Below are 13,545 nucleotides of genomic sequence, written 5' to 3' on the forward strand. Positions count from 1 at the left end.
TTAATCTTGCACGTTCAAAGCTTCAGCCGTTTAGCATATGTAGCCCATATTTGCCTGGAATATTAAAATGACATCTAGCATTTTCGTACATGTCAGGAAGCTAAAGTAGCTGTGGCTATCCAGCTACAGTTGATGCAATCTGCTGGCAATAGCAGTTATTCAGCTGAAATAAAAGTCTACCTCTGTGTGAAGTGAGGGGTCTTCATTTTGAAAATGACTTGTGCTGTTTCTCACATTGCATACTCCTGCTTACTATTTAAGTGTGACTACATGCTGGGAAAATGTAAAGTAAAAAAAAAAAAACACTGACAAAATTATCTGTTAAAAACCCACACTCAAAAGTTTCCACTTTGACTACAATGGAAGGAAAAGACCACCAAGAATTTTTATCCACGGCTTCTAAACTAATTGTAATGCCACGTTATGGCTCGGTCACACGAAACTAAAAATAGTATGGCAATCTCCATGCAACTGGTGGACATTGCCCACAGATTGCATTGAGTTTTTAATAACAACATATTTGCACAGGTCGCCTGGTGTGAAGGAACCTGTCTCTAAATTGCTCTCCAGCTGCTTACCAACTACTTGTATTCTAGTTATATAAAGAAGCAGCAACTATGGCACTTTTTTTAAAGAAATTTCTGAATTTGTGTTTCACATCTATCAGGTTCTGGCTGGACTGTGAATGGAAGTAGTTAATATGAGTTTCTGTTTAATTCATCAGAGCCAAATGTTGCAAATTTCTATTTCAGTTTTGTGCGTTCACTTTGAAACAATGCTACCCTGTAAAAGTATGTATTACACAGATAAGCATGCAGTATACATTTTGTACTGAAACTATACTAACAATATAAGACACAGTGATGAATCATTGTTCGTTCACCATGTGTCAAACAAATGTAGAAAAGCTAACATAAAGAGGAAAAGTAACTAAACCAAGCAGAAACAGATTCTAGAAGAATAAAAAAGGAAATATGAAATGAAATGGAAAGCACTTTTTTTTTTTTTTTTACCTGTAACCTGGAAAGTGCATTTGCCTGCTCCAGCCTCATTGATGACATTACAGGTGTACTCGCCCCAGCCATCACGATTTAGGCTGCGGATGGTGTACTCTGTCTCATCTCGCTGGGCGTCAAAAGCTCCCGCGTGGAGCAGCCGGTTAGAGAGAAGCCACTCGAAGCGCAACACACGGGAGGGGTGGGCTCGCAGCACTCTGCAGGTCATCACTACGGGCCTTCCAAGACCCTGACGCATCTCCATGAAAACAGGCTCCACTGTTGGAGGGTCTGAGCAGGAGACACAAAAGCTCAGGAGAGTTCACAGATATTTGACAAGGACAGAAAAGTGTGTCAAGGATGAAAAAAAAACAGAAAAAAAAAATACTTTGGATGAATAAAGACAAGAAGAGTGAGGTTAGGGCACCAAAGTGAGAGCAAGGACAAACACCTGGAATAAAAAAAAAAGGGGGATACATATGACATGAATATAACCTTGCATATTTAAAAACACAAACAAGGACATTTTTTAAAATGTAACACATGCACAATGATTTCAAGCGATGTAGTTGATGTTCACTGACGATCTACAAATGACAAAGCTGAAAAGATGTTTTTTTTAATTTAAAAAAAAAAAGTGATATTTAAGCAAACTGTAGAAAACAAACTAAACTGCAAATTCAATACACTTCACCAACAGATGAAAAATGAAAACAATTGTGGAGAGACCGGTAATAGCTGCCAGAAGATCAATTTCGCAAAACGACTGGGACAACTTTTGAAACAAAAACCAGTTGAACTTCACAGAAAATTGGTTATCTGGATGATAAAATACACCTCAAACTTTCAGAAAGTAAAATTAATAACTTATTTGAGTAACTGACAGGCTTTACCTCATCCCCCCCAACACAGAGAACACAGTGGTAAATAATTTAGCCACATTTCAGTGAGTGAAGTCAGGAGCTAAACGACCTTGCTGCAACCCCGAACTTGAATCTGCAAAAGTTTAATATGTGTGGGTGATGTTTTGCAAATGTTTTGCCAGACTGTGTGCACGGTGACACGTGTGGAGGGTTTTTTTTGGGTGAACAAAATGGGTGTAAGCACTTGTGTGTGGAAGCACTGAAAAGGTTATGAATAATTTCCCCATTTTAAGCGTCTCTGCTCCTGACACGCTCATACAGATGCTTGACAAAAGTCACGACGGGGCTTGAAAAACAACAAGACTATGGAGGAGCAGAGACAGAATGACATGGAGCCCCTTAATTGCCTGAAATTTGCATAATTCCTGATAGAGTAAAGGAGAGGCGGTAACTATAGCCAAGGCCGGGGATGCTGTTTTTCAAAATGTAGTCTGTTACAGATCACTGATTACCTGATTGAAACTGTAATCTGCAACATAATCTTCGACATTATTCACACTCGGTAATATAATCTAATTAATGAGCCTTCCATATTTGATAGGGGAATGCAATTAAATGAACAGTGTATTAAAATTTACAGGATATAATTTGATAACAGTATTAACGTCATTATCCACAACCTTAATCAGCCATTTTTTTTTTTCATAGGATGTGCAAAATTCTGAGGCTTTATTTTGACGGTTTGAACGTTGAATGTGTTTTCAGCAGAACCTTTTTTTCTCCACTTTTGCACTTAATTGAGTTTGCTTCACCCCAGGATCTTAGAGCAGGGGCACGTCTACGAGGCCAGTCAAGTGTACAGGGAAACGTGGGATGTAAACATCACAGTGAATGCAAAATAATACACTGGCATAAAACGGTCCAAAGTGGGATTTTCCATTCTTGCCCTCAGTGCTAATTATCTCTCAACACACAGCATCCTGCTATTCACTCATGAGTCACAATGATTAATGACACACCATTAGATCAGATAATGAGTGGCTGAAATGTAAAAATAACCAAAAAAACCTCATAACACTAGGTGATAGGAAGAGTAAACACAGATCTTTCAAGAGGTTTGGACTTAATGGAAATAGAGATACAAGTTTGTCTCCTTCACCTGATTTTGTTCACGGAGAGTAAAGTGGTTTTCATCACCTCTGAATGAAACAGCAATCAGTTCCTTCTTCAATTGAGCATTGCCTGGGCTTTTACCCAAACCCAAAAGGCTTATCTCTGACTCCAAAAAAGGTCTGGAATTCTACTTATCACATTAAAATTGTAGGTTTGTGTGGTGCAGTGAATCACAGTTAGCTCCGCAGCCTCCCTGAGTGGCACTAGACCAAATTGCAGTAAGTGCAGTTCCACTCACACAGAGAGACAAATGAAGATGCAGCAAATAAAGAAAAAAGAAAAGGGAAAATCTCTTATATAACCAAAACATCCTTTAAACAAGGGCACATGCCTCATCACCCCCTGTGCATTTCCTGTGAAACAGCTGCCTGGCGAACTCGAGGAGAAAGGAGCAGAAAGGTCCTTTGTGATATTCCCTGAGCAGTGCTCGCCATGGTTAGCGTAGCAGTGAGGGTGACGTGTGCTCAGAGTTGCAGTAAGTCGCAGGCTCGGGGAAAACCCTGAGCGCTAGCTGAAGTGCAATCCATCATCAGTCACTAGTGGGTACCTTGACAGTAATGTGGAGAAAAACAACATTTAGGAGCGCTCAGGTCTTGTCCCCATGGTCCATGAGCACGGACATCTACAGGGAGGAGGCCTGAATAAAGACTCACGTGTACCGAGAGGAAGGGGTGTGCATGTTTGTTTTGTGCATGGAAAGCTGAGGTGTATTGTGTCCACCTACGTTTCTGAAATACCGTCCGCTTGACTGGTTAACAATAAACTTGAGCTTCAATCAAAATGGATTCCATTTTTCTTCTGCCTGTTTCGAGTGGGGAAGTGTCAGACGTTTATTTGGTCCCTATTTTTCTTTCATCTATTTTCTTGTCTGACAGTAATCCCTCAGGGCAGCCATTTTACATAAAGTTAAAGTACCCATACAATGATACAATTACAAATCTTTCATCCAAAATTTTAATTAAATGAGGCAACGTGAGTTTTTAAAATGTACTTCAAAGAAAACAAAAAAAGGCACTTAAGGCAGCATAAGGAATGCCCCAGACAAAATCTGTGACATTATTAGTCCAAGTTCCTCCCCCCAAAAAGTAGATATTAACAACATTATGGATTCTCCAATAATAAATGACCAGCACAAACAAATAAAAACTGGTTTTCAGTACAGGAAAGGTAAAAAGATATTGACTTGGTTGCTGAAGTGAATGGTGTACAGTGTTAATTTTCACTGCACTATATATGCTGTGTATAATACCACAGTTATGTTGGTATTATCGGATTTGTATCTGCACACTGACATCTGATTCTCGGGTGTTCAATGTAAAAATAGTTAAGACCATCACCAAACTTCATGATTTTACCCCAAATAAAAAAGGAGCTGTTGCTTCTCAGTCTTGATAGGTTGACCAAAGTCAGTGGAAAAAAGTTGTGGAAATCGACATTATGCGAGATCAAAAACAGGGAAAAATGTTAAAATGCAGAGTGTTCTCTCTGCTACTGAGGTACATATAACGTGGTGTAAAAAAGTGTTTGCCCCTTTACTTGATTTCCTAGTGTTTTTCATATTTGCCACACAAACACACCACGTTTCAGATCATCACACAAATTTTAAATATTAGACAAAGATAACCCAAGTAAATTCAAAATGCAGTTTTTAAATGCTGATTTCTTCTATTAAAGGTTAAATGTTATCCAGACTTACCTCGCCCTTTGTGAAAAAGTAATTGCCCCTGTTGTTAAAACATGAAGTAACTGTAACCACATTTTAAAAGAGCTCAAAAATCAACACATCATGCTATGACCTAAAGGATCACCTGAGAAACAAAGTCACTGACAGCCATCAGTCTGGAAAAGGTTACAAAGCATTTCTAAGACTTTGGAACTCCAGTGAACCACAGCGAGAGCCATTATCCACAAATTGAGAAAAACTTCGAATAGAGGTGAAACTTCCCAGGAGTGACCAGCCTACCAAAATTACTCCAAGAGCACATCAACAACTCATCCAGGAGGTCACAAAAGAACCCAGAACAACATTAAAGCACCGCAGGCTTCACATATCTCAGTTAAGGCCAGAGTTCATGATTCAACAATAAGAAAGAGACTGAGCAAGAGAAGAATTGAAGGAGAAAAACACTGCTGACCAAAAATGTCTCACATTTGCCAAAAAAACCCATCTTGATGATCCCAGAAACTTTTAGGAAAATATTCTGTGGACTGATGAGACAAAAGTTGAACTTTCTGGAAGGTTTGAGTGCCGTTACACCTGGAAAAGGAACATCATACCAGCAGTAAAATATGGTGGTGGTAATGTGATGGTCTGGGTCTGTTTAGCTATCTCGGGACCTGGAAGACTTGCCGTGGTAAACGGAGCCATGAATTTTGGCGTCTACCAAAACATCTTGAAGGAGAATGTTCGGCCATCTGTCTGTGACCTCAAGCTGAAGCACACTCGGGTTCTGTACCAGGACAAGGATCCAAAACACAACAGGAAGACCACCTCTGAATGGCTTAAGAAAAACAAAATGAAGACTTTGGAGTGGCCTATTCAAAGTCCTGACCTGAATCTGATTGAGATGCTGTGGCATGACCCTAAAAAGGCAGTTCATGCTCTAAAACCCTCTGATGCGGCTGAATTACAACAATTCTGCATGGATAAGTGGGCCAAAATTTCTCCACAGTGCTGTAAAAGATTCATTGCCAGTTATCGCAATTTTGAAACTGCATTTTGTGTTTACTTTGGTTAACACGCATACGCATACACACACACACACACACACACACACACACACACACACACACACACACACACACACACACACACACCACTGTTGTGCTCTCATTATGCTACTAATATAGGTCTTAATAGCACATCTAAATTTATTGCAATTTAAGCATAGACAAACTAGACAAACCAGGAGAGGATTATGTGACATCGCAAGCGCTAACTGCTCAGATATTACTGATATGTTAGGCCCCAGTCACACAGGACTAGATACCAGCTGGCAACCTTCTGGCAATATCTGGTCACTAGGGATAAATATGTATTATCGAATTGGTGAGTCATTGTTGGAGGTTGCTGGCTAGGTGAAATCAGTCCCAAAGAGGTGTTACCCTAAAAAATTCCTTGTGATGCCTTGGTTACCATTTTTTTTTGCATGCAACATGCAGATAGAAATGCCTGTAAACACTTGCTAACTCCCAGCTGGTTGGCAGTAAGACTTAATAAAGTGGAATGCTAACTGGAAACGGAGACTGATTGATAAGCACAACTTGTAATTTAAAGGAGAACATTCTCAATTTCCAGTTTGTGCTGCACATTCACTGCAAATGCAAACCATTAGCAACTGAATGTGACAGGTGAGACCTGAGTCTGGGAACCGCCCCTGGAGGGCGGAGCTGGTCTTTACCCCTTCATAAGCTCAGGTGTGGGCAATTAGCTATCCTCTAGCGAACCTGAAGCTGTGAGTGCCTGGTCCAAGCTGGGCAAGTTGGTGTTTTTAATTTCTTTCTATGAAAGCTTGATCTTTAGTGTCTTTCCCATTTGGGGTTATGTGTGAGTTGCCGTCCCTTTTTAACCTCGATTTGTTTTTAAACGGTTCCCCGCAGCGCTTATCCTGTCTTACGGGCAATCATACAGTTTTATCGTTTTTATCAAAGTAAAGTTTTTAATTGTTTTTAGGTGCCGCTGTTACACTGTTACTTTTATTTTGTATTGAAAATTAAACCCTTTTTAACTGACTGTGCGCCTACGGCTCTGCCCAATTTTAAATAGGTACCTACCACGGGTCACAAACGGTAATTTGCTGGTGTCCAAAGCATTTGCAAGGAGGTTTTTCGTGCAGCAATTTTACCTGGCAACTGCTAGTCAACTCTAGTATGTACACATTTTTCCTTACTATGACATCACTAGGCCTGACTGCTAAAGCTCAGCCATGCAGGGGCTTCAGCAATTAATTTCACAGCAACTTCTATTAACATTGGGCAAACACTTGCCAACCTGTTGGGTAATTTTCCCCTTGCGACTTGTTGTTATCAGGTGGTTGCTGATTGACTTCTGGGCCTGTGTGACTGGGACCGTAGCCACGGGGAGAAGATAATGACTAGTAAACATGCTATTCTAGTGAAAGCAACATGTTTGAAGATCAAGGGCATACTGGAATTATGCCATGATGATATAGTTATATGATATAGTTTTTTGTTTTTTGTTTTTTTTTTAACCAGTGCAGGGGAAAAAATGGGTAAAAAACAAATGCCTTATACATTGGATTAGTTTTAGGTCATTAGATTAAGTCTTTGCTTTCATATAACACATCATATTTGATCTCCATAGGCAGTGATTTAAATAACAGTATCTGAGACATTAGAAAGGCAAAGTGTTGAAAAGATTTCAAAACTGAAAATGTGAAAAAAAGTTGCTGAATCTGTTCAAATACCATTTTTTGTAAGGAGCCAGTTTCCAGAAAGGTTAAAATGTATTGTTATCCTTCATTGATATAGATGTTTGTGATGTTAAAAGCAGAATATTTACTTACAGTAATGGAGTAGATACCTCCCTACATTTATTGTTTGAACTTACATGTGACATACCAGCGTTCAATTCAGAAAAATGTGGCATTTTATAGAACTTCAGCAGCTGTACGTGGGCGTATAAAAGCAAAACAAAAGCCTTGGGCTCAGATGCAACGAAAAGCGTTCTTGTGGGAGAATAACCTTTGTAGCATAGCATGCTTCAATATGAAGTCCTGATAGAGCAAAAAAGCATTCATTAGGAAGTCAAACAGATATATATGGAATATAAAATGATAACCCTGATTTATAATGAGCCTCTGTGTTGAATAATGTAGGGGACGCTTCTCTGCATCAGTACGCCTTCCTTCCCTCATGCTATAGCCACTGCAATCAAAAAATGAACTTGCGCACCATCTGCATTAGCATATTGTTATTATAACATAGGGATAATTTATGAACCTAAATATACAATTAATGATAATCAATGTAGATTTTTTAGCGTGACGAGTGGCCTGGTGATCCACTAATAGGTTTAGCTCACTCAGTAACCAAGTTATAAATTATTCTGTCAAAGCCGTGCACAGGCTTCTGTTTACAACCTACATATTCACTGACCTTTTCTGGTGTGGATTCGATGCGCCTGATCAATTCAATATTGTTCCACAAAAAGGGTTATTAAAATTTCATCCCCAAATGCGTGGTGTGAGCACTGCTGTAATGCAAAAGATTAATCTGCTGGTGTTAAGTTGGCGTTAGGCTAATGTGAGTCGCTCTAAAATGATTCACATTAGAGTGGGCCTCAGGGGCCGGCATTGCAGCCCTTCTTGATGCAGAAAGGAAAATTAATTAAAAACAATAATCGTGTAATTCTGCTCATTACTTTTACCCAGGCTGTAACTTCTTTATCCCACTGTGTCTTTTTGATGTATGTCAGATAGTCAGGTGCTTGCTTAAGGGGACTACTGCACGGTTGCATCAGGCAGGTGTCATGGGCAACGCAAGGAGCAACAGAAGGGAAGCCTGTATAAAAGATTCCTGTGCATCTGGGCCGAAGTAGAACTTGATAACTCACTCTGACAGACAGTGGTATCTAGGACAGAAGACCACTCTATACCTCTTCGTTTTCCATTTCTTTTTGCTTCTTCACTTCCTCTCTCAAGTCCCTGGACCATGCCAAGTCAGTTTGACTAAGAACATTAGGGTGTCACAGCTTGGGATTTGGCGTTTGCAATTCTATTAGAGCGTCGACTCTAAAGGCAAACGTCTTCCATTCCCTCTACCTCTCCTCCTGGCGTCGCCTCTGCCAGCCAACAGATGCAGGTTTTTACATATCAAAGCTGTTGACTTGCCAGAGTCATTTCTTCACGCCTCTAATGCTCTTTGCTTCAGAGGACTGTACCTCGGTCCCTTGATCAAGTTACTAAACGCGGCTTTGCACATGGCTCACCACCAAAGGCGGGTGGCTCACGCTGGGACCTGGAAATGCAGGCGAGAAAAGCATCTCAGAGGGATTGGCTTGTGCTTACACACCATGAGACAGGCCAAGTGAAAGAAGGGAGGGGGCATACCGACAGGCGTATGGAGGAAACAACAAAAGCCGGGCCAGACCGTGTTAATAAAGTAAATTCTTAAGTGAAGAAAGACGATCAAAGGTCCATGTATTTGGCAAATGCAATCAGCAGCGTGCACTGAGGTGTACACAGGGTGGACGCGTTTCCCCAATATGCTCAAAGTGTGTCAAAGCAATCCAACAGTTCAAATGCAGATTGTTTGTGCTTTTTAAACTTGGGCTTTGATGCCAACTATTAATAAGTAAAAAGACTGACAAACAGAACTAGCTCTGAAGCAGGAACATGGCAGATTGATTTATCAATACCAAAGCCCTAATAAGTCTCTTCATTATGTGTTCTCCTTTGAAGATGGAGAACAGATGAAAGTGTTGTATGACATCAAGAACTGTAGCATCAGAGAGGTACTTTATTAAAATAATACTAGATAATGAGAGATAATTGCATTCTCAGAATAAATTGTGTTGAAAGGAACAGAATTATCTGGAGTGAATTGATGCGCTTCACTGCGAGTCTCATACTGCGTGTGTCGATGACGCAACTCCATGCCAAGGCAAATCCATGTTTGAGAAGGACTAGATTTAAAGGAATGCGTGTCTTTAAGCTGAGGTCTCGGAGTCTCGGTTTCTCCCTCCTTGCCTCTTGAGGCATGTCTTCTCCATCTGAGTGTCCCTATCAACAGTCACTCTCTGCAAGTGACCCTTCTGCCACAGTTGCACATACAGAGGGGAGAAAGCAGCAGCAGCTTGTGATAAGAGATGACCTTTCATGGTTGGATGTCAGAGGTTAGAAATACTGCCTGAAAGCATGTGTGATACTGACCTCGACTCTGAGATGGGGTCATTCAGAGGTTATAGAACTTCCGCTTGTTATGTTAAAAATATTGGCAAAGCTTTTAATGTATTTTTTAACATCTTTAACTTTATCATATTGGACTTAACTGGGGCCTACTCTAGAACCCTGGGTCTTGCCTTGAGATCATCGGTCATCCCAGACAGCTGGCGAGTTACTGATTCAGTGCAGTGAAACGTCTCTTTTACCTGTTCTGCTCTTAATTTTAGGCCTTAGTCATACATGTGTATATTGTCAACCATGTGGTTAGTGAGCGTTCCTGGAGGTTGCTGACTGGAGCCAGGTGAAATTGGTCATAAAGCAAGTGCTGCATTCAAAAAAACCTCCGTGTGATTTCTTGGGCCACACATTGCCTGTCGCATGTATATTACTTGTTTTACTTATGAGATAGCTTTATGATTGCACTGTAACAGTTTTGGCATTTTTATTATTATTACAAACAAGGATTTACATATTTGTAATTTTTTTTTTCATTACAGTGGTAAAACACACGTTTGTCTTGATTTTGTTGATAAACTCTGGTCATGACAGTGGCATCTTATTTACTTTAATAACCCACAGTGTTAAAGAATGTGGCCCAGGTACAGCCAGCAGACTGTATGTTTTAGGTTATGTGTTAGATACTGCATCTTTTACAGTGACATGTTTTTTGCTTAATTTCTTGCATACTATTTAAAAGTATTATTGGCAAAAAGACTAACCCAACTTAAACAGATCAAATTTAAATGTGTCAGAGTTTTTAAGTAGTTACTGATTTGCGGATGAAGTTGTAACATTTGAATGTGACGCAAAAGCAGAAAGAATTAATTCTGTCATGTTGACCAGAAAGCTTCAGCTTATTTGCCATAAGCTGATTTCTGGTGAGAGGGAAAAGCTGCATTATCCATTTTTGAACTATTAATAAATGAATAACAAATAAATGAAATACCTGGCTTTGCTTGTTGAATTTTGGATTCAACTATTTATTTGGTTCCAAAACACTGCCCTTGCGTGAGACAGCAGATCCAGTGAATGCTGCTAATTAATAAAAAGCATCTCAGAGTTTAAATCCGTTGTTTACTTTTCGGTGTCAGACTTGGGTTTGTAGGAAAGCCACTAACCTTTGATACGAGCTGTCATTGCTGCATAATCTTTATCAATTCAGCCCCAAATTTAAGACAGTCTTCTTCAAAGCGCATCAAAACTTCATTAACTCTCTTAATACAGACAAGTGGGTAACAGCTAAGCTGAAATGTGAACGCCACAGAAAAAGTACAATAAAACTCTTAAAGAACTGAGGGTAAAGTGTGGCGCTAAGAAAACAGCAGCTGAACTTCCTCTTCAAGCAAAATATCAGTAGTTGCTTGGGTAAACTTCTGTAGTTTTCTCTTTGGCAGGTCCAGTGTTGACAATACTTGATATATGCACCAAATTCAGTGTAATATATTTCACAATGTGCTTTAAAACAGCTGTGTTGCTGCTCAGGTTCCTTTTAGGTAAAGGAGTGAATGCATTATTTGAAACAGAAGAATGCATGGATTAACTAAGTGGGCCATGGAGAAAACAATGGAAGCCATGAGAGTTTATCCATTTCCTATGATAACTTGCCAGCGACTGGTAAGCACCCAGCATGGATGGCTTTCATTTCCTTCTTATCCATCTTCCCCTCTTTCTTTGGTGGAGAAAAACCTCCCCGAATCTTCAGTGAGTGACACTCCTTTCAATTCCTGGTGCTCATCCAAAATATTCCATTTGGATGTCCATAAATGAAGACGAAATGAATACCAGTGGCTAACAAATTAGCCGGTCACTAATTAGCTCTTAAGCTAATGCTGAATGTCATGTGTTAAAGGAGGGTAAAGGGGTGTCAATGAATGGTGGTGGCACGCAGTCTTCAGGTCATCACACAAACACACATCCAGGCCCTTTCAAATGGGGGCATCAGCATCAAGAGCTTTGTGTCTCAGTAAATATTAGTTCTGCTCAGCTCGCACTCAGCAGATATAGTCCTCAGTGTGGGAGGCGGAGTCAGAGCAGTTTCCTCTTAGACCTGACGGAGGGTACCAGGGGACTAGACTAATTTTACAGCCTTCAGAAAGAAATTGGATGGGTGCAAATGAAAAGAAATGGGTGAATGTTCAATTCTGGTCACACTGGACTAGAATAATTACACGGTATACAAAAGAAAATACATCACAGTAACAAATGGTGCACCACATGTACAAACACATTATTTCACTGCTACAAGTTATACCACAAAAATGCATTTCCCCACAAATTTAGACACATATAGAAAATACCCACAGTCTGTCAACTCACATTGTACAATCAGCTCCACTATGGCCTCCCGGGGCTTCACGTTGAACCCATTATACTGGCTGGTCTGGCAGCGGTACGAGCCCGTCATCTCCCTGGACACATTAACAATACGCAGCACGCCGTCGTAGCTCTCCATCTGCATGCTGCCGTCTGGCATGGGCGCTTCCTTATCCGCTCGCGACCACAGGATGATCGGCTTGGGCTTCCCTGAAACAAGGCACTCCAGCTCCACTGTGTCACCCTCGCGGGCCACCAGGGGAGACTTGCCCCGTGGGACTGTCAGGTTGGGGGGAACTAAGAAAGAGAAAAACAAAGGAGGGACTGATATGGGGCTCTAGAAAGTCAGCAGGCGGGATAAGAGGAAATAGTCAACTTGGGGAAAGTTGTGGCGAAAAAGGTATGGAGGGGGAAGCGAATGAGCATCCAAAGTTGCGATGGCAATGAAGCGGCATCTCAGCAACATACACAGCTTTTATGGAAGCACCATGCGGATATTAGCAACAGTAATGTCTAACGGCTGGGACTAGACAGTCTGAACATGTACTCTATGCAAAACCACCACGAAGGACAGCAGTGAGAAGGTTTAATGCTATCAAGCAATGGCAAACGATGAACAATGCAATGAGCGGACAAGCAAATTCTAAATAGTTAATGACAGCCTTTATTAGCTAAACAAGTCCAGGTACTAAAAAGACTAAGGAATGTAGACCATGCAGTAAACTACAGAGTAAGAGTTCTGTTTGCACATCCACTCTGAATGCATGAAGATCAGGCAGATTAGGCCTCAAAGGGATTAGTCCAGTGAAATCTAAGACATAGTTCACAATCAGCGCAGCAACCGATGTTCAACTGGATTGAATAAAACAGTTACAAAATAAACATGCAGAGGAGAAAAGTAAGACATGATATTTATATATATATATATATATATATACATACATATGTGTATATAAAACAAAAGCAAACCAGCAGTTCAACAGTTTGTAAAGCACTCCTGTTGCCTTTGATGCCAGGAGTTAGATTGATTCCAAGCTTGTGTTTATACATGATTGTGGGTCATTGTAAATCACAAAACCGAGAGAAGAGATTTCTTTGTAACTACAAAGTCTGGACCGTCATATGAGCTATCCTTACACTTCTAATACACTCTCAGCAGTAGCAGCACTGGCATTACAATCAACAGCCAAACAGCACTGTTACTTTCACTGTCACATTTTCATCATCTCCTCACTTTCCCATCACAAAACTATTTTTCTGAGATGTTTTCCACAGCTAAAATCACTTTAACATTCA

The 13,545-nt window shown here is 40.4% G+C and overlaps 1 protein-coding gene across 4 annotated transcripts in view; it reads right to left on the bottom strand.

Annotated features, from left to right (window-relative positions):
- Positions 1-13,545, bottom strand: part of LOC146371479 (MAM domain-containing glycosylphosphatidylinositol anchor protein 2) — a 194,748-nt gene that overhangs the window by 49,130 nt on the left and 132,073 nt on the right. For 2 of the 4 annotated variants that reach the window (XM_084953559.1, XM_084953558.1), the window contains exons 9-10: positions 12,253-12,573; positions 1,014-1,286 (exon numbers count right to left, since the gene is read on the bottom strand). In XM_084953559.1, coding sequence (XP_084809685.1) covers positions 1,014-1,286; positions 12,253-12,573 — 594 coding nt within the window. The remainder of the gene's footprint in view (positions 1-1,013; positions 1,287-12,252; positions 12,574-13,545) is intronic. The other 2 variants (XM_084953561.1, XM_084953560.1) reach the window with 1 other exon arrangement.

Source organism: Perissodus microlepis, chromosome 15 (assembly GCF_051167445.1).
Source record: "Perissodus microlepis isolate ML-2025 ecotype Zambia chromosome 15, ASM5116744v1, whole genome shotgun sequence".
Lineage (NCBI taxonomy): Eukaryota > Metazoa > Chordata > Actinopteri > Cichliformes > Cichlidae > Perissodus > Perissodus microlepis.